Here is a 22,952-nt window from a genome sequence, read left to right as displayed (position 1 = left end):
ATCAGCGAAGGCTTAAAAATAGACCACGTAGCTTGTCAATTATTATGTCAAAATGAAATTTATAAATAGTTATTAACAATCGGATATATAATACCAACAACTGACATCAGTAATGATACATATTGATGTTGATGCATGTAGTGTCTGAGTTAGTTGACATAAACGGAAACAACACCTATCTCTCTGTTTTCAATCTCTTTCGTTACTGGCTTAAAGGGCATTGGAGTCCCAGAATTCAATTCGTATAACTCGACGTATACTTCCGGGATTCTGGCGTCTGGACATTTTCTGTTTTTATTGGGCATATTTTCATAGTTTCACCAATATGCATTGGTTTGAAGGTGATATATCGTCGGCTATAGCTAAAGCGAAGCAGACAAAGGCGGTTTTTGTAATTTTTATAAAAGGTAAGATGGCTACCGCAGCTTCATCAAAGAAGATCACATCACTGGCATGGTAATTGGTTTGTCGTTCTAAACGCAACATGTTCAGTGTTCTGTGTTTTAAATTACAATCATGTGAATGTTAAATTCTAGATTTATGTCTATTTTATCCGGCTTCCAAGGATATAATCTTGATATAATCTTGTGGACTCAACACTGTCTCGAGATGCACAGGTAGCCCAGGAAAGATGATAGTCTTCTGATGGGTGTACTAGGATTGGTGTTCTATGTCCGTACGTATTTTTTGGGGGTGGGGTGGGGCGAAACCTCCATGATCCCCTAACCCTCACTGTAAGCACATATTCGACGATTAACATATTGGCAGTTCATTGTATCACTGATAAATAAGAACTTGTCAAGTAACAGCCAATCCAAATATCTATCTGATATGCCCTGCTACCAATACCATCTTTTCAAGTTTTCTGAACTTTCCCTGTGGTTGGTTCAAGCAAGAAAGGTGGAATGTTTTACAGATACTAGGTAGAACACCACTGAAAGGTAAAAATCATATGAAAATTGGTGCTTACAAGTCTTAGTGGGGGATTTGGATTATAACACGATCTAAATCCAACGTTAAGCCTATAAACGTTCCATTGTTTTTAGTGCCAAACCCCTTTGTTAAGTACAACAACAAATATTTCGTTGGTGTTTGTGAGCTCTTGTGTGATTGGTCAATGCGTGGGCAGCTCTTCCACTTCCGTGTTTTACTCCCTATCAATTTGGGCCCTGTTTAACCATAGACAGTATAGTAATATAGTAACACCAATGTCAAACGCCGTATGCCCAACGTAAGCAGGGCTGGAATATTATGATGAGCAAGTAAACAATAACGTCATATTTACTTCCATGCGATGTCACTACTTTCGTATCAAACTACAAGTATCTTTCCGCAATGCGCATCTTCCAAACACACAATAGTTATCAGATGTTCTCGTGAACGTGGTTCACTAGTAAAAAATATGACTTTTAATATATATGTTCCTATTTAATTGAATAAAATTAAAAGTTAGTTTCAGACGGCAGTAATGTTTCCGTACATGTTATATTCAGTCTGTACCCCGTTTTCGGCAAAATATTTGAATATTTTTGTTTTCATGGTGCATGAATCTTAATATGTTATTGTTTACCGACTATGCTCGTTTTTTATTTTTCTCTGCCACGCATTTTTTTTTCAAACAGACTTTGAATCCGTATGTTCTCTCGTCTGTCACCATCTTGACAATAGCTCACACTCTTTCAACCGGAATTCATGTCTAAGGTTGTACCCCGTTTTTGACAAAATACTCGAATATTTTAGTTTTCATGATGCATGAATCTTCTTATTATGTTATTTTCCACCGACTGTGCTCGTTTTTTGTTGTTCTCTGTCTTGCACTTATTTTGAAATTAACTTTCAATCCGTCCGTTTTCATGTCCGTCGTCATCTTGACTACTTATTCACACTCTTTCAAACGGAATGCAGGTGTAAGTGTGTACCCCGTATTCGACAAAATACACAAATATTATTGTTTTCATGATGCATGAATCGTCAAATTTTGTTATTTTCACTGACTACACTTGTTTTTTGTTGTTGTCTGTCTCGCATTTTTTTAATAGACTTTCATTCCGTTTTCAGTTTTCACGTCTGTCGCCATCTTGACTACACGTACAGTCTTTCAGCCTGAATGCACGTCTACCTACGTTATACCCTGTTTTTATTAATAATTTCAACAAAATAACTCGAATACTTGTGTATAAATGAGGCACGATTGTCTTTATTATTCTATTTTCACTATTTTCGTTTTTTTGTTAGCGTTTCAAAGGGTTTCTTTTACGTGACGATCAAGAAAACGCAAATCTTCGCTATTTTTGATGTTGATGCCCGGGCTCTGAATCACACACACAGAGTTGTTAACATGAATTGCTGTGTCTACTGCGTTTGGATCTTCTTCACTATCATTTCCACCGTCATCAAAATCCGAAAAAAAAAACATCGAGCAAATCATCTACACACGGGAACTCGTGATCAGCAACAGCCATTTAGAATACCCATGGAATACCGTAGGCGACTCTCATCAACGAAATTACGCAGTCCGCTTCATTGATTGTTTAGTTTGATAATTTATAAACATATATTCAGTGTGAGACTGTTGCTTTCAAGTTGTGTTAATACAAAGATGATTTAAACTTGTCCTTCCGTTACCAACGTATTCAATATACGGAAATAGAATGTGTGTGCGTTTGCGTGAGTGAAAGATGCTGGCGAAATTTCTCGTCAGTTCTATTTATTTTGAACGCGCGTGGTCGGCGCCTTTGATTGCGTTTATTTTGTTCTTTCATTTTCGAAATCTATCACTGGCACCGTTTATTTTGTCATGTCTCACAACTGAATGTTCAAGCTGACTTTGTTTTGGCTGTGTATAGTTTCGTGGACAAGGGAGGTCATCTTGGTTGCCTAATTAACTAACTAAAATACCTATCAGGCATCTCTACCTTAACGAGAAATCGAAATAAATATTTAGTTTATGTTAACGGTTAGTTTAAATCAGCTTAACTTTTTTCCAGCCTACCCTGCTACAATAGAATCGCTGGAGTTGCTTGTCCTTCCTACTATATTGTCAATGATTTAACTCCGGGGTTACGTCCAAACACCACCCTCTTGACTGGAGATCTGTGTTAGAAAATAAACCGTTGTTGTTGCGGTGTACGCAAGAAGATGAACTACTTATGTTTTTAACATCACTTCACCTATTAACAATTCACCCCTAGACGTGATAATTTCATTTCAATAGTAAAAATCCGTTCTCAAAAATCCAAATAATCACAACTTCACCGAAATTCATTTTCTATTCTTACCCACAAGCCACACCCAGACCATTCATCAAAACTCAGACTAGTAATACATGTATTACTAGTCTGAGATCAAAACGAGTGGTCTGGGGTATACTAGTACTCTGACCCATGCCGAGGACTTCCTGTTTGTAATGCTATATGATAAATCAGATTAACTATCACGTGATACCAAAGACAATTGTCTTTGGTGAAACCAAATGAAAATCATTCTAAAATAACGTACTTATACCCAATTGATTCTGGAAGAAATGACATTTGCAAAAATAATCGACGAGCAGGTCCGGGTAGTAACGTTCGGTTGACGAAATAGCCGAAACAACAGTACTGATTGGACCTACATGAATGCTACTCTATTTCACATAACCAAATGTTGTTGTTTTTTGCTGTTGTACATTATCTTCGGTAATAACTCCGAAAGTGAAGTCTTATATCTTCAGCAGAACGTAGCCGTTAAAACTTGCAAAACGAGTCTGTTTCGATCCATCATCGCTTAAGCAGCATACAATTTATTTATTTTTTGACTCATTTAAAAAATACGAACGGTGTCAATATTTAAAACTGCATTTTGTCTGTCTCTAGCGTGCCTCAGAATGATATAGATCTTGGCCGATCGTATTTTTACAAAGGACCTGAATGTACAGCACTAATTTCACCCAACCTCCTGCTCGCTTCTGCTTTTCGATTATAATTTTTGATCGCTTTTGCAACCGCCTGTTGAATAATTTTCGCTTATTTTTTCGAACGCGCGAACCCAGAAATATCGCCTGTCTGCATGCTTGCATTTTAAATACATGGCCGTGGCATCAATATGTTCCTGGTGTATCTGCTCTCTGCCCTAAGGAGTTAGCATTGCCTGTATCACGTAATTGTCTCGATAATCATGTTGTTGAAACGATATAGCAGCCCTGGATTCAAACGGAACACAGTCCCGCTGTACGTTCGCGAACGAAACAAAGTATGATGGTTTGGAAGTGTCGTTCGAAATTAAATAATGGTTAATACTCATTGAATCCTCAAACTTTAGCACTAAAACAACCATTTCGACAACTCATGTGCCAGTGTTCAGTGGCTGAACAAGCGGTCAGTGTTTTTAATTTTTAATAAGCGAGTGAGAAAAAAAAGGGATAAAAACATGGTCGTGTTTCCGGTCGGAAATTAAGTGATATGTTATAAAATGTTATAAAAGCAAAATATTGGGCGAAATGAGTATTGATGCCCATTTATAGCTTTACATGCGTCACCAAATGGGGACATGGTTAGAGTTGGTAGTACCATGGAAGGTACTAATCCATGGTAGTACCAGTACTAGTATACGCGGGGAGGGAGTCCAGAGAGGGAACAGCCAGCATTCCTTTTACGGGAAAACGTGAAATCTCGACGGATTTGTTTCGTACTCACATGTAATATTAGGTTTTGCGGGCTTCTGAGTTCAAAAATGATGACTAAATCAGCTAAAAAGCAAGCGTTTATAAACATACTTATGCAGAAGTTGGTTTGCCAGTACTTAATCCATTTTTAACACCTAGGCTACTCTATTGACATTGGTTGTTTATTTCATGGATTTGGCACTTGAGGTAGCTGATAAGCCGTGTCGAAAACGTGCACAAAACGACCATTCTGTGCACGTTTTCGACACGGATTAAAAAGCAGTTGTAAGCACAAATTTTCATATGTAAAGCCTTTTTAATTGTGCATATTACTGTAGAATACTTTATTTTCGCTTGAAATTTATTTTCGCTGAAGGGATGATTTCGTGAAAATAAAATCCAGCGAATATACTTTTTTTCCTATATTCCACATTAATCTCATCAAAAATCAGTGAAAATAAATTCCAAGTAAAACGCCCAAAAAGCCTTTTCAGCGAAAATAAAGTATTCCACAGTACATTTTGTATTTGACATTTTTCAAAAAAAACACATGAAGTGTGAACAAAAAAATTCCACATTCTGCTGACTCGTAATTACAGATTTTGATGCAAATAATTATCACTTCTATATGCGCACATGTCAAAAATATAAGAGTGGCATTTACACCACCAGTAATGTTCCTAGGTATTTGATTATGCTACAATTCACTTCTTCTATGCATGTTGTACATGAAAAGGCGGTGTTAACTTACTAATGACAATTATAAACTGGGCATGCTAGAAATAAAAATATAAGGAAAAAAAAATTAATTTTCATTCTAATTCCTAGTGATTAACCCCTTAAGGATGAATAGATGTTGCCCCCCCTGATATAATCAAAAACAAAATATTGATTTAAATCAAAGATACTAAAGAATACAGGGACTGGCAACCATTCTTTTTTTAGCTATTTTTTCTAGTAGGTTTTCAATGAATTTGACACATGTTTTCAAACTTGATGCAAGCAAAATCTGAGAAGTTTTTATGAATTTGCTTACACAGGCTGAAATGAGATAATAATGCAAACTAGCTATTTAATATGCATGGGCATGGCCCTAAAAGTAATCATGTCTGCACATTATCTCGAGGTACATGTACCTACCGGTATGTACCAAGCTTTTGAGATTTTGCTTACACACACAAGATACACTAAACAATTACCTCTCATGTGTGCGAAGGTAAAATTTTCATCTACTTTTATACAAATTCAAATATTCATTAGTGATTGGCTCAACATAATTGTCTATGCATATGATGCATGTGAAATAGCAACCATGACTGCCCACTATTCAAAATGAAGTGCTTGCTGATTACCGGTAAATGATATTGAATAAACAAATTAATATTATTTAGAGCATAAGATGATGTTAGAATACCATTTCTGCGTTGGTCAATTTGAGAACTAACAGCCATTTTGATTTATGGAAATTTTTTTTTATAAAATAGTTATAACATTCACTTGCATTCTCACTGTATTGGTCAGTAGGATAACATTGGAACATTTTCAGATCAGTTTGCACTGCACTTGTTAATTGGCTGGTTAGATTAAACAGCCATTGAAATTTAAAAATATTTATGAAATCGAAAGAAATGGGTTTGTGGTCTTGATAGTAAAGCTACACTACCTTACATTATTTATTTGAATTACATGTACAATGCATTCAACCATCATTATGTCATTTTGACATTGCAGAAGTGCATCATAGTTACAGGACTGCGACTTTTTTTTTAAATGTGTTTTGGCAAATTTATTTGATCTATTGACAGGTGAGGATGAATTGTCAAAACAGATGTGCGAGACTTGGGAAGATACCTCAGTTAGTACACTATGTCAACAAGAGAAGATGGTGACAATGCAACTACAAGCTAACAGGTAGGTCTACATGTATGTGTTTTAAATGTAATTTGGATTGCTTTAGATCAAGCTTGATTCACAATTATTTGTATTTTTTAAACTTCATCTTTAATTTAGCAGATATTTTTTTTCCCAGAAATTTGTTTTTGGGTACAGAATTCTGCCTCTCTATGTTAAGGCATCTACTAATATAAAATCCGTTATCATTGTAAAATTGTTGTTTAATCTTCAAGTAAGAACCGTTAACAGTTGAATGGTTTGTAAGTGTCTAGGTCATTATTTGAGGAAATGTGGTATTCAGTGTGTCATGATTTAGTTTGTTTTGGTTGTGTGCATGTCTAAAAGTTGTATTGTCGGAAAATTTAGTTTGAAGCCTTTGACATATCAAGTAATATGCGTACTGTAATACATTGAGTTGTTTCTTATAGCCATGCGATACCTTCCTTTTAGGTTTCTAGAATGATTTTACTCATGTTACCACTGTGTAGAGTTCACATCAAACATTACGTTACAATATGTGTACTGTAATACATTGAGTTGTTTCTTATAGCCATGCGATACCTTCCTTTTAGGTTTCTAGAATGATTTTACTCATGTTACCACTGTGTAGAGTTCACATCAAACATTACGTTACAATATGTGTACTGTAATACATTGAGTTGTTTCTTATAGCCATGCGATACCTTCCTTTTAGGTTTCTAGAATGATTTTACTCGTGTTACCACTGTGTAGAGTTCACATCAAACATTACGTTACAATATGTGTACTGTAATACATTGAGTTGTTTCTTATAGCCATGCGATACCTTCCTTTTAGGTTTCTAGAATGATTTTACTCGTGTTATCATTGTGTAGAGTTCACATCAAACATTACGTTACAATATGTGTACTGTAATACATTGAGTTGTTTCTTATAGCCATGCGATACCTTCCTTTTAGGTTTCTAGAATGATTTTACTCGTGTTACCACTGTGTAGAGTTCACATCAAACATTACGTTACAATATGTGTACTGTAATACATTGAGTTGTTTCTTATAGCCATGCGATACCTTCCTTTTAGGTTTCTAGAATGATTTTACTCGTGTTACCACTGTGTAGAGTTCACATCAAACATTACGTTACAATATGTGTACTGTAATACATTGAGTTGTTTCTTATAGCCATGCGATACCTTCCTTTTAGGTTTCTAGAATGATTTTACTCGTGTTACCACTGTGTAGAGTTCACATCAAACATTACGTTACAATATGTGTACTGTAATACATTGAGTTGTTTCTTATAGCCATGCGATACCTTCCTTTTAGGTTTCTAGAATGATTTTACTCGTGTTATCATTGTGTAGAGTTCACATCAAACATTACGTTACAATATGTGTACTGTAATACATTGAGTTGTTTTTTATAGCCATGCGATACCTTCCTTTTAGGTTTCTAGAATGATTTTACTCATGTTACCACTGTGTAGAGTTCACATCAAACATTACGTTACAATATGTGTACTGTAATACATTGAGTTGTTTCTTATAGCCATGCGATACCTTCCTTTTAGGTTTCTAGAATGATTTTACTCGTGTTACCACTGTGTAGAGTTCACATCAAACATTACGTACCTACCTCCTTGGTTGGTTGTGTTCAGCATGGACTCAAAGCAAAATTTGAATCGCAATACATGACAGGGTTTATTGTAATAAAAGATAACTTTTGATCTTATAACTTATGTATGCCATAAATTTCAGGTTTGTTTCTTGGCGAAGTTATTCAAAATTAATTAAAAAGGTTCGCTACTAAGTTTTGCTGAAAATAAAACCTTGCGAGCCACCAGCGATATAGTTGTAACAAGTCAAATCAAGTCAATTCTCAAATCACCCAGGAAAATAAATGTGACAAAGTAACAGTTCATGTTGTTGCTATAGAGTCTTGATCCACAGGCGAATTACTGTCACCTTTCCCTCTCTAACACGTAACTACACAATCATAACACTACCCATTATTTGTAGCTCTATGCACTTTACACATAACATTAGCCCTGCTTTCTAGAGAAATGTTCTCAGTATAGTACACACTGTACTAAATATAGTCCAGATTCGGTGAGGTCAACCAGGGTAAATTATCTTCAAATTCCCAAGTGTTGCACATCTAGTTGCAATCCAATGCAGCAATTGTGATCACAATGTTCTACTGGATTTTCTGAGGTACATGTATTTACATTTTGGTTGATTCAAATTTCGAAAAATGTATAGCCACAGTGTATATTTTACATGCTTGATCCTTCAAGTTTCAATACTGTTTTTACCTTCCATTATTGGTGTATTGAAATACGGTATATCAGTATAATTATTTTTTTCTTCTTTACAACAATGTAGTTTTTAATCTAAAGCAGGATACTATACCATACATTGGTTTTTGTTTTTTCACTTTTTTCCCTCTTCTTATTTTCCAGTGAATCCTGTCGGCAATTCTCACAGATTTGTATCCTTGATATAATAATATACATGTACCAGTAATTTATTATTCTTGTGTGTATAAAATAGCATTATTGCAATAGTTGCCATAGGTTTCACTGAATGTATGATAGAAACATGCACTATGTTTGATCTTTGAATCAATAATGTAATTGTTGTAGGTCAAATCGAATAATTCCGGTCTAGATTGAACATTCAATGTTTGCATAGAATAGTCATGTGTTCAGTAGATTGATATACTGTGGAATACTTTATTTTCGCTGGAATTAATTTTCGCTGAAAAGGCTTTTTGGGCATTTTGTATGGAATTTATTTTCACTGATTTTTGATGAGTTTAATGTGAAATATAGGAAAAAAAGTATATTTGCTTGATTTTATTTTCACGGAATCATCCTTTGAGCGAAAATAGCGAAAATAAATTCCAAGCGAAAATAAAGTATTCTACAGTATACTGTGTCATTTTGAATAACTCAAGGTAAATAATTTTAATAATGTCCAAAATTCCAAGCACTCCAAAATGTAACCAAAATCACTATACAGCCTCTAACTACCCTCAAAGTACTACCGTAGTCGTCGTGCAGTGAATGTACAAATTTTGTGTGAATTAACAATCTATCTACATGTGTTGTTTATGTTGATAGGGGTCCCGTATCAAACAGAATGAAGTACTTTAACCATTTATATCTGCACTTTGCTTCAGAAGATTGAAACCAAAATTGCCAAATGTTTTCAGTAAAAACAGAAAATTGACTCAAGTTTTGTCTGTTGGCTCAAAAATTTGGGTTCATTTCCAGAAATATTGAAGAAAATAAGGAAAAAGTGCAAACAAAATTGGGCGAGAAAGTGTGCTGGTGAAAAGATTATCTCTTATTTCTTTCACACAACTCAATAATTCCAAAATATAATACTGTGAAATACTTTATTTGAGCTGGATTTAATTTTCGCTGAAAGGACTTTTTTGGTGATTTGTATGGAATTTATTTTCACTGATTTTTGACAAGTTGAATGTAAAATATAGGAAAAAAAGTATACTCGCTGGATTTTATTTTCACTGAATCATTCCTTCAGCGAAAATAGCGAAAATTAATTCCAAGCGAGAATAAAGTATTCCATAGTAATCACAAATGCATGACTTAACATAATCTTAAATTTAATAGCTAAAATGCCGACAATCTCAAAGTTCAGAATATAGTTTTTTTAATTAGAAAAATTACTGGGTCGTTAAATTAGCTAAAATTGCATGTTAGCTAAAAGACTTGTTGTACAGAGCATCGTTTGGGGCCCTAATCAAGGACATGTTATTACAGTGGATCCTTTTGAGGCTTTGATTTGCATAATAATAAAATGTATCATTGTCACATTACCTGGTAATCAAAATTGTATGTACTTGAAATGTATTTAGTTTTGTTGCTTAACTATGTAATGTCTAGACCCTGTATTTTGTGTGCCTGCTACATTCTTTATTGGTACTAATGGTGTGCCCCTAGAGGTAGTCGGAGGACATCTGTCGTCACAGGAATTTACAGTGAAAATTAATAAGGTTATTGAGGTAAATGTGGATTGAGTTTGGTCAAGGATTTATAAAGTGAGGGTATACAACTTTGATGTCTACATCATATGAATATCTTGTGAGATCTCCTAGTCTTTTATTTATGTCTCAATCAAATGCGTTTTATCCAATAGCACCACAGAATGCATTAGATGCTTAGAAATGTTCAATTGTGTTTAATCCAAAACTGAAAATGCATAAGCGTCAATTGTTAAAAGAATCACTCATTCGTTTAGTATTTCTAGAAATGTACATTAGTTGATTATGTGATCATCTTGCAGTTTGCTTAATTGAGCCAGGGATTGCGTTAACCCCATATTTTGCTTCCCGAACTCCAATTATTGAAGAGCAACCCAGTTTTTCAGGCAAGCTGAGGTCCAATCTCCAATAAGGTTATCCAGGGTCAAATTTCTATTTCTTAAAATTTTTTATTGAACTCGTCTTGAACTCGTCTTGCCGAGACACTAGTGCGAACCCTGTTTAGCAATGGGATATTCATCATTTACCGCACCAGTTACCCTACCCTTATCTTCTAAATCCTTGATATTGTATTTCTTGTATCTTAAATGGTGTTTAGGGTCAATTAGCATTACGTCACATGATTACGTCACATGATTACATCACATGATTTATTCATGAGATAATTTGATTTGGACAAAGAAATGACTGAACCCAAAATTAATATAGTGACAGATGTATGTATAATGGTTGCGTTGTGGCTCTGTCTACGTAATAAATGTCTTTGGAATTCACAACAAGGTTGGATTGTTTATCGTCTACATATGTTGTTCCAATTTGATTTAGTGTTCTATGAAAACATCACTCGTATTTTTTATTAAGATCTCGTAATGATAACAAATGCTATAGAAATACTTAATGAATAAGCTGAAAATCTGCCATAATTTGTTTTTATGTTTTTAAAAAAAAATTTGATCCAATTGAAAATTCTGGTTCTTTGGTCTAAGCTTATCAAAAAATTATAGAAACATAAAAAATAATGCAAAAAAATTTAGGTGGGAAATATAATGCAAGTAAAGTGGTTGTCTATTGATATAATTTTTATGGAGATACTGTTAACTTAATTTTTTTACATTGTTAGATGCATAAAGCTTCCAGTGATGGTGAAGTGGCTGCTACGTCTGCCACACCGAGCACATCTCAAGAGTCGATTGCTTCTCCAGATCTTGATGTACGAGTAGCTACGGCAAGAGACAAGATTAAAGAGAAGCAAGAGATGAAGAGACAAGAGGAAATGAAGGTATTTCGGCATTGAATTGATGGATATGGCTTAAACTTAAAACACATTTTGAAAAGTTCTATCAAATAAGTGACAAAAAGTGAGGGTATCTGAACTTGTTTTCTTGGAATCACTGATTTTGTTACTACTTCATAGCGTTGAGCCCTACCCTGTCGGCCATTTTGAATTGAAAATTGGTCAAAATACATTTACCTTTTCTATAAATCATGCCCTCTAATGACAAAGTGCTTTTATGTTGTAAGCATCAATATTGTTTTAATCTGTTGAATATCAACAAAGATGATATTTTGGGGTTTTACTTATTTCAACCAATTACAGTTGTTGATTTAAACAACATTGTTCATATATGTCATTTTGACATCATAGTGCTCCGTCACTAAAGGGTGCAATTTCCATGAAATTCAAACGCGCACTGCGCGACGATCACCGCACTTTAATACATTGCTGTCCATGCATTGAATTAAAAGGTATTCTCTGGTACTATAGGTGTGAAGGCTGTAGTTTTTGGCAATTTTAATTCAGAATGAACTGATAATTCATGACAGATAAGAGCAAATAAATAAATAAGATCCTATGTATTTTTGTCACTATTTAGATTAATTAAGCACTGCCTTTTTATTTGGCAGCACCATTATTCATATCTATATATTTATATATATTGACAGTGGCAGTGTGTGCGCCTATAATAAAAATTACATGTAAAATATCCAATCAAATCCAAGCACTTTGTTTGTTACAAGGTTACTGATACAACATGTTTTGTTTGGTACAACCAATCATATCGCTTCTTCTGATTATTTGCTAAAATGGTATTACATGTAGACAGAAATAGGGTGAGAGCAATTTATGATTCTGATATGCAAAATTGTATGCCTCTTTTTCCATCGATTCTCGGGAGTGGACATCCGGGCATTTTCACCGCCTGGCAACCATCACGGTGAAATAAAAGGCTGAAAACTCTCAGAAAACGGTACTTTGGGATGGTTGTTGAGACTTCCCTGAACAGTGAAACAAGATTATCCCTGCATGTGTAACATATATAAATTTGGTTATTCAGGATTACTTCAAAGTTGAGTTTGTGATGTTTTCTTTAATTTAGCTATTTTCACCGGCTCGACCGGCGTTCCACAGCAGCGCACACAGAGCCCATAGAAATGCATGTACAGTGGTGCGCGTCTTAGCAACAGGGAACGTCTTGTGACGTAGCTCTTCCCCCAAGGATAGGAATATGTTGATGGTTGATATTTCAGTTATTTTAAACACAGATTTCTAAAGTGGTTTCTTCATTTGTAGGAAGGAATCAGAAAAGAGCTGGAAAGAAGGAAAGTTGGGCAGAGTATACAGGAATTGAGTCGGAAGCAACAAGAAGAGAAGTCTAAAGAATTGGCGGAGGAAATTAAGAAACAGAAAGCTGAAGAAAAAGCTGCCAAACAGAAAATAAGAGAGCAGATTGCAAGAGATCGAGAAGAAAGAGCAGCACAGTTTCAGCAACAGAAGGAAGAACGAGTGAAAGCACAAGCTGCTAAATCTGAAGCAAAGAAGATTGAAGAACAACAAGTAAAACAGCAAACTGAACGTTCCAAAATGTGAGTTTAGAAATATTCCCTGAAAATATAACTGAAGGAAAAAAATTTACAAGTTTATTTAGCATATTTGCTCTATTAGGAGCACATCTCCAGTTGTTGGCGCATGCAAACCCAAAATCACATTTACATTATGCTGGATCATTAAAATTTGACTTTTTTGATATACCTCTGTTAATATAAATATTTATATTTATATAAGCGCTACTAATAGAGAGAATATGGTAGGTATCTAACCATCCATAATCAAACACATCCCCTGCTAGAAAAGAACAGAATAGAATGCCTGACATACATTGTGTTGCACCCATGATGCAATATTTTAATGTTAACAATAACAGATTATCTTCCTGCCTGGAAACACCAAGGAATGTTCACATGGCAGTGCAACCTTCTTTTGTTTTGTACTTCTCCTCTAACTAATCACATTCAGGCTGCTCTCCTTTGGTGGGAGATTTGTCAACCAATATGCCTTTTGACATTGTGGTCCTTGGTACTTATTCAATATAACAAAATGTTTCAGGAAATGGCCTTTCTTCATTAGTATCTGAATAAAGGTAGTTAAAAATGACAAGAATAATAGAAGATTACGTAAACATCACATGGTTAACATGTGGAATGAATTGAACTATTTATTCTTTCCTTTGTTTCCTGTCAAATTGATTTTTTTGCCACTAACAATGCTAACTCCAGAAATACCGTATCCCAGAATGCAATTTCCACTGTAACTTAAAATTTAATAATGCTTGATATAGAGGTTCCATACAATGTAGTAGACTGCAAATGTTCGCCAAAACAATCTGCCATTATTCAATTTTGTGAAAATCATCAGTTTTAGGTAGCCTGGAGAAACCAGTGTCTCTGCCTTGTGAAATTCGCTAAAGTATGTTTCTAGTTCAATTCAATTACAGCAGTTTACAGTAAACCAATTTAAATGAAATCTATATACTCACCTTTTAACAATACAGCGTAATTGTACTGCTGTATATAGCCTAACTAATAGAAGCATAAATCAATATAGTCTCACTCAGTTGTTTTATTTTATTTTTGCAGGGAATCAGCACGTATTCAGTTCCGTTTACCTGATGGCTCTTCCATCATGAATACATTCCCCTCCGACAAACCACTATCAGATGCCAAGAAGTTTCTGTATGATGTAAGTTCAAAGGTCATGTCATATTCTGACATCAGTTATGAAAACCCTGTCATACAAAGTCAGATGTCTTAAAGTTTTAGATATCTTAAGCTCGATCTTTTCATTCACAGCATATTGGTAATATTTTTGGCCAGTTTACGTTATCGTCTGTGTATCCAAGGCGACAGTTCACTGAGTTGGACATGAATACAAGTTTATTAGATTTGGATCTTGCTCCGTCAGCATCATTGGTTGTATTGCCAGTAAGTGTACATTGTATTTGTACTGCATCATTGCTTAGCCTTCTCACCATCAGACTTTCTTGCCCAAATTTTTCTGCACTTTTTTCTTATGTTCTATTATATTAGTCCCCGTTCGGACGAAGTCCGAAAACGGGGACTTATGTTTTGACCTCCGTGCGTGCGTGTGTGCATGCGTGTATGCGTGCGTGCGTGCCTCCGGACCTGTATCTTAGAAATGCCTGGACCAGTCACAATCAAACTTCACACATACATCATACATAATATCATACGTATGCACGTCAATTTGTTTCACGATCTGATTCAAGATGGCCGAATGGCGGCCATTTTTGTGCTAAAAATCATCAAAATCAAGCATTTCCCGGCTGTTTACAGATGGATTTTGTTCAAACCTTGTATATACGTTGGACATTATAGGACCTTGATGAACATCATTTTGTTTTACGATCTGATTCAAGATGGCCGAATGGCGGCCATTTTTGTGCTAAAAAATCATAAAAATCAAGCATTTCTCGGCTGTTTACAGATGGATTTTGTTCAAACTTGATATATACATTAGACATTATGGGACTTTGATGCAAATAATTTTGTTTTTCAGATAACATTCAAAATGGCTGACTGGCGGCCATTTTGTTTTAATGAATGGGCTTCTAGACCCATATTTCCAACTTGTTTTGACTGATTATGTTCAAATTTTAAATATTCATTATACATCATGTCATAGATAGACAGATATATTGGTTTGACAATCCTATTCAAAATGGCCGAATCGTTGTCATTTTTGTGCTAAAAAATCATCAAATATCAAGCATTTCTGGCATTTATGGATGGATTTTGTTCAAACTTGGTACATACATTACCGGTACACATTACGGGTTCCTGATGCACGTCATTTTATTTTTTCAGATCAGACTCAAAATGGCTGTCCGGTGGCCATTTTGTTTTAATGAATGGGTTTCCAGACCCATATGTCTGACTTGTTTTGACTGATTATGTTCAAATTTTTAATATTCATAATACATCATGTCACAGATATACGGATTTATTTGTTTGACGATCCTTTTCAAAGTGGCCTAATGGTGGCTATTTTTGTGCTAAAAGAATTGTTTTATTTTTTAGATCGGATTCTGAATAGCTGACTAGTGGCCATTTTGTTTTAATGAATGGGCTTCTAGAGCCATATCTCTGACATGCTTTGACTGACTATGTTCAAATATCATATATTCATTCATTATACATATATTCATAATGGCTGATTTTGTTTTAATTAATGCTGTTCCAGAGCAATATCTCTCAATACTCATTTGACGATCAGATACAAATGTCAATCATTTAAATGTTAAACAATCATCATATTCCTGACATGTTTATATTCCAGCTATATTACTATAAACAAAACTTTATATCTTAAATTTGATAACTAACGGGGACTGTGCCATGCATGGCTTGTTTCTTTTATTTCTGGAAATGAACCCTAATTTTGGAGCCAACAACAAAATTTTAGTCTATTTTCAGTTTTTACTCAAAAAGCTTGGCTACTTTTATCCATTCTGAAGGAAAGTGCAGACTTAAACGAGAATTTTTGTGAATTTGTGATTAAAAGAGGCAACTGGTGGTGAAAATGTTAATTATAATATACACATTTCACATTAGGGCTTGATATAGTTATAAAAGGATCAAGGATCATCCATACCCTGGGTGGGTGTGTGCTATAGACTGTTGCTTGACATTTAATTGAAATCTACTGTAAAATTCCTTTTTGAGGCCGCGGCTTTAATTAAAATTCATTTTTTCAATTGATGAATTCAGATGTGTGAAGTCTTGGTGCAGCTTTAATTAGAGCATTCACTTCGGTAACAGTGGGAAATTTTATCAAAAAACAAAGGCCAAAGGGGATAATGATATGCTAATGAGTTGCACAACACTCGATTGCAACTTTGTTGCGATTATAAGCGCACTTTCGGATTTTTACACACAGACAAACTTGTACACAAACGAAATGTCATACTGTATAACATACTGCACAATAAATAATATCCACAAATAGATTTGTATGCATTTGCAGATTACGGTACTGTGTACTACAATCTCTTGAATAGACTAATTCGTTATCACCGGTATAGGTCACAACTGAGAGACAGCCGTCTGACACAGTTGATTGCGTTCGACTACTGGCATGTTCAACTTCCGGCAGAGTGACTGTACATTCCATGTTTAATTTAGACATCGGGGAAATTAAAATAAAAAAATTAAAAAAGTCAATCAAAAAAAATGTTCGCATGATAACAAAAAAAATACTCAGTATATTATTTAATGTAATATATATTTATTTTCTCATTTTTTTTTTGATAACGAAAAGTATATTCTAAAAGAAGTAAAAACAAAAACAAATGCATTCTTCGTAGCAAATGATCAAGGTAACGGTCATGCTGCGTTTCACTCAAGTGAATAACTTACTTGTTTTCGAAGTGTTACAATTGCTGATTATTACTCAGTAGTGATTACAATAACGAACAAAAAATAAATTCGTTGAATTGTTGTGAAAATTCAACTTAGTTTCACTGCAAGCGAATGATTTCGGTCACATATAAATGCTCGATCCGATACGATATCCGCCATGTTTGTTCAAACATCTTTAGTGCGTTGTCGTCACAGGAAGCGCTGTCCCAGCACAGACCTGTGTCATATGACGCCTTACTAGCCGATTTTGACTAAAATAGCGCTCCGCCGCCTCTTTACACCAGTGTTTATACACGGAACTTGATATTGCTTTTTACAGTTTAAGTTTCTTTTTAATCGCGTATTTTAGTGAAATATTGTTTAGTGTGTGAAATATTAATGTCATAAATAATTCTATCTTAGAAACAACAAAAACTAACACATAATAACGATAATCAAATTTGTGTTTGAAGTTCGAAAGTACTTGCGTAATTTCCGGTTTCAACTAGTTCTGAAATAGAACATCTTTAAATGCGATAAAATCACGCGTAATACTCCTTCCGAACCAGACACTAGCAGCGTAAACTTATTGTAAATTTGCGCAATTTTGGGCCCAGTTTGTTCTTAGAAGTTTTCTGAGTTTCATTTATCATTATTCAGTAAACAGGCCCCTGAAACGATTTAAAATGTCTGTAAAATACGTGCCAGTCGACGATTGACTTTGAAATGTTCGAACTTTCGAACAAACTCCCGGCACACCTTGCGCCATATGCGTCAAATCGGTGTAGAAGACGCCGACTTGCAGCGTCAATGTCTTTAGTGACTTGAAACTGTTTTTTTTTTACCTGATAGTTCAAGTCGCTCAGTAACCAATCGAAACGCTGGATGGTGCCAACGTGATTAAATTACTACCATAGCTCATTTAAATATGTTAATGTAATTCAGTGACCTCATGGTAAACTAAACACGGAAGAGATTTACCGTTGTTGTTGTGCAATCGGTATATCTTTTTCCGAAATATGTGGTGGCTGTTTGGTTTGTGAAAGTTTGGGGTGCGGCTTATATTGCATTGTATTTCCTAGAGCACTAAGATTCAATGTGCCTCACTTCCCTGTCCCAAGTATTGAAATCACTTCTACAAAAAAGCAATAATTTCATCAAGTCAAGACCACATTTGGCCATATAGTTGAATAACACAATGTTGTCCAATGAAGTTTCAACATATTTGGTCGAATTTAAATTGTAAATCCGCCACACAGACTCCATTAAAAAGACTAAAGCAACTAATTGAATGTGACTTGGGGGTGGGGTGCAAGGTCATGTGATTTGGCTCATTTTAATGCTGGAGCGTTACTCAAAAATAAGAATATTGTTATTTTCTTGATTTTGCATATATGTGTAGTAAGGATGATTCTGTAAAATACTTTATTATCACTTGGAATTTATTTTTTATGAAAGAATGAATCAGTGAAATAAAATTCATTAAAAATACTTTTTTTTATATATCATTCAAATTAGTGATAACAAACTTCATGAAAAACTGGCAAAATGTTGTTTTATCGAAAATTAAATTGAGCTAAAGTAAAGTATTTTATAGCAGTCAAAATACACTATGGGTAACATCAGTATTTGCATATGAAACTAAATGTAAATGTTTACTACTACAATATACTGAATCAAATGTTATCATTTCAATTACCAGGGAAGTAAGCATTCAGCCTCTAAACCTGATTCAAATCCAGCTGGGTTGTTTGCACTCTTACTGATGCCATTCTTATGGATATGGAGTTTAGTTGTCAGCATTTTTATATCTTCATCTGAACCCGAGTCCATCACCGAAACAAGGATTGACAATACACTTTCTACACCATCAACGTCACAAACCACAAAACCAGAAACTAAAGAAGAAAGCACAAGCAGACCAGTCAGACCAGTCAGACCTAAAAGGTATGATGTCATTTACACTCTTTTGTTTTTACACCATGTGCTTGTTTTTTCATCGTTCTTGCATCATTTTTAAACCACAAAGGTTTTTACACCATTCTTTAGTTTTTATGCCATTTTTTTAGTTTTTACTGTTTTTTTCATTATTAAGTTTTTACACTATTCTTTTGTTTTTATGCCATTCTTTTGTTTTTATGCCATTCTTTTGTTTTTATGCCATTCTTTTGTTTTTACCGTTTTTTTTTTCATTCTTAAGTTTCTAGCCTATTCTTCATTTTTACAACATTTTTTTATTTTTATGCCATTCTTTTGTTTTTACCGTTTTTTCATTCTAAAAATATTACCCTATTCTTTGTTTTTACTCCATTCTTTTGCTCATGCAATTTTTTTGTTACCCCAATCCTGTGCTTTTTCACCATTCTCTCATTTTTACTACTGAATCGTGTATTTTGTTTTACTTTTGTTTTTACACCTCTGATGCCACTCTATGTCTATGTCAGTGTAATGATATTTTGTTCCAGTAATGCATTTCTTCTTAAATTTTAGCTCAAAATATCTATTTTCAACCAAAACAGCAAATACACTTTAGCTGCCATAGAGGGTGCTATAAATGTGGGTCATCAGATTAATTCATAGACCAGAATGTAATTTCTTTTATTTGCTTCCTTCTTGGCAGTTCGTACATGAGACGAAGAACTGCCCCTGACAAAGGTCAATCACCTTATCGCAGAGAGGGCAATATCAACAAATTCTCAAATCCTGCAGATGATGATGATGACGACGACAACAATACTTGGAACGGCAACTCCACGCAACAGATGTAATTAGACATGCCTGGTGATGTTGCTGTAAATATTTTGTGTCTTCATTTGTGGTGCTGTCCTTCTCAATTCCTGTCTTTCTTGTCGCATTTGAAAGAAGTGACGTACAAAATTCGGCCAATCGATTGCACACGTCTTTAGTACACGTGTTACATTCTAAGCTAAATTTAAATCAAAGTTAAGACATAAGCCCAAAATACTGTAGAATACTTTATTTTCGCTTGGAATTTATTTCCGTGAAAATAAAATCCAGCGAATATACTTTTTTTCCTATATTAAACTCATCAAAAATCAGTGAAAATAAATTCCCCACAAAACGCCCAAAAAGTCTTTTCAGCGAAAATTAATTCCAGTGAAAATAAAGTATTCCACAGTAGTCTTTATTTCTATGTATGCATATGACCTTGTCTTTCGTGACAGAAATTTTGTTACTGTAATGCTTGTAATATTTAAGTTAAAGATGACTTATTAGTTTGGTAAAATTCAGTTGAGTGTATTCAATTTTTAAATAATTCCAAGACATTGAAAGCATTGGTTATTATTATATTTTATGCAATCATTATTCCTATGTAATAATTGGCTGTTGTAATCTTCAAACATTATTTTTTAAAGAAGATGTTAGTTGTGAACTTTTCTTAAGTTGTCAAAAAAAAAAATGACACATACATCCCATCATGATTTTTGCGAATTGGGTTTGAAGTTTGCGATTCAAGAAATTATGTAGCGCTGACAATTTCACTGGATTTATTTTAGACTACGTCGTATATAGCCTAAAATTGTTTAATTTCTGGTGAGGAAAAATAATTTACAGTAAATAAATAATTATTATTATCTCTTTGTCATGTTAGTAATACATAATTGTTTGTTTGTACAGTAAGCAATATACAGTCAAACCTGTGTATAGCGACTATCCAAGGGACTTCATTAAAATGGTCCTTATATGCAGGTTGGATTACTTTTTATGGATTATCAAATCATTCATTTGACATCATATTTGTTCAGAAAATAATGAGGTGGTACTGTTGCAAACAATATACGTTTATTTGAGTTGATCAAAATCAAATAGTTTTACTTGAGGAAATTAAAAATTATTTTATAAACAGAATGTTAAATATTATTTTGGTCTCTATCGAAAGGCAAATCTGCAAAAGTAATTCTGAAAGGGTGGTCATAAAAGACAGGTGGTCTTTATACACAGGCTGCTCATATATTATGCCTTGAGACTGCCTAAAGGTGGTCGCTATAGACAGGTGGTCTTTATACACAGGTTGCTCGTACATTATGCCTTAGGACTGTCTTAAAGTGGTCACTATAGGTAGGTTGTCTTTATATAGAGGGCGCTAACACAGGTTCAACTGTAATTGAATTACCCAAGAAATATTTCAAATCACTGCTCCACAGTTTCAATGAAAACAAAGCTGGTAGTGCTAAAGTCATTCATTTCAAAATCACTGTCACTGTAAGTATAGAATGGATTCTTTGGATGATCGATATTTTAACAATTGTTGCATGGAAATTGGAGGCCATATTGGAACATCTCCAAAAGTTTCTCATTGAAATGCAGTACATTTTTTGTCTGTCACATTCACGCATTTATCTGGTAGGTCATTTTTCGTATTTGTATCGCCCATTCATCACTCTCACATTGCATATATTAATAACATTTATTATCGCACTACACTAAGGATTGAATAAACTGAATCAGACACGATAATTTAATTTTTTATTAAATCATTCCCTCAAAGAAATGAAATTGTAGATATGGGCGATCATAGAAGTCATCCAGCAATGTTTGTTTTTTCCCCCCAGTTTAGATCACTACTGCAATGGTTAAAATATACAAAACAAATATTCGATACAAGCAGAATGAAAGGTAATAAATTAGTTGTGTATGCATTTACTTAAATTATAGAAGTATTTTTGTACTTCATATTTTAATGACCCAGGATTCAACAAGTGTGATTTTGGGTTTATTTGCCTTCTATTGGAGCAACTGCAGTATGTGACTCCCATGCGATAAATACATGGTCATATTGGGTGATACAAATGCCAACAAATTGACAGGTTATACAAAAGTCATACGGTCTGGTGGCATGTTGCACAACCACATTGACCTCCTTTTCAAATACTTGCCTGATATGTTTTTAAAATGTTATGTTTGAATTTACACTTGCAATATGAGATTCTCCATAAATTTTGTCAATTTCCACAATGTTTTCAGTCTCTATGCTTATAGTTTAGTGCAAGGGTAGAAATTAGGCAATTAATTCTGGCTTTCAAGAAGATTTGTGGATCCTCTATTTGTGATGATCAGTTGTCATGTAAATATAATTATGAATGAACATTTCAAACCAGGATGTTATTTTTTCATGTGTTTCATTTTCACTTGTGTGCTTTGGCAATTTTTTTGCATATCTATAGTCTAGGGCTAAATATTGTTTTCCTAGAGAATTTCTAATAACTATTCACCTGAATGCGAATAAAACTGAATTATTGTGTTTGCAAGTAGTGTTTATTTTCATCATCAGGGTTGTTATGGCGAGGGAAAAAAAAGCAGAAAACTGCACCCTCAAAAAAAATTTACAAAAAGTAATTTTGCTTGTTTAAACAGTGGAATACTGTAAAACCATTTAAGTTCACTATTTTGATACTTCAAGCACTTTCACTGGGTTTTAAATTCACAAACTCAGCAGGGAAAACAATGACAGCAAAATTAAAAACCAGTGAATAATTGTGTTTACAGTACACCATACATTGCGCCCTCTAGTGGTGTTGGATTGTTTTTGTGACATAAAAATGACAATTGTTTTTGAAATATAGTAAAATCTCTTAAAACGATCAATGTAATTAACAGCTTTCATGTTTCCCAATTTACATCATAGAAGTGCTTTGTCACTAAAAGTCCCAATTTACAGTGAAAGAGTGCAGCATGTCTTGCACACACTTTTTATATAGGTGGAAATGATA

At 34.3% G+C, this 22,952-nt stretch overlaps 1 protein-coding gene across 1 annotated transcript; it reads left to right on the top strand.

Annotated features, from left to right (window-relative positions):
- The first annotated feature begins 223 nt into the window (after positions 1-223).
- On the top strand, positions 224-22,483 carry LOC102809534 (UBX domain-containing protein 4-like). The gene is made up of 10 exons (XM_085495337.1): positions 224-407; positions 6,448-6,553; positions 8,975-9,003; positions 10,427-10,545; positions 11,645-11,803; positions 13,097-13,389; positions 14,440-14,542; positions 14,653-14,784; positions 18,923-19,167; positions 19,841-22,483. The coding sequence occupies exons 1-10, from the start codon at positions 326-328 to the stop codon at positions 19,986-19,988; spliced, it is 1,416 nt and encodes a 471-aa protein (XP_085351463.1). The 5' UTR covers positions 224-325; the 3' UTR covers positions 19,989-22,483.
- Positions 22,484-22,952: the final 469 nt, after the last annotated feature.

This window comes from Saccoglossus kowalevskii, chromosome 21 (assembly GCF_978046115.1).
Source record: "Saccoglossus kowalevskii chromosome 21, keSacKowa6.1, whole genome shotgun sequence".
Taxonomy (NCBI): domain Eukaryota; kingdom Metazoa; phylum Hemichordata; class Enteropneusta; family Harrimaniidae; genus Saccoglossus; species Saccoglossus kowalevskii.
Note: the sequence above shows the minus strand (reverse complement) of the source record. Positions and strands in the feature narration are given on the sequence as shown.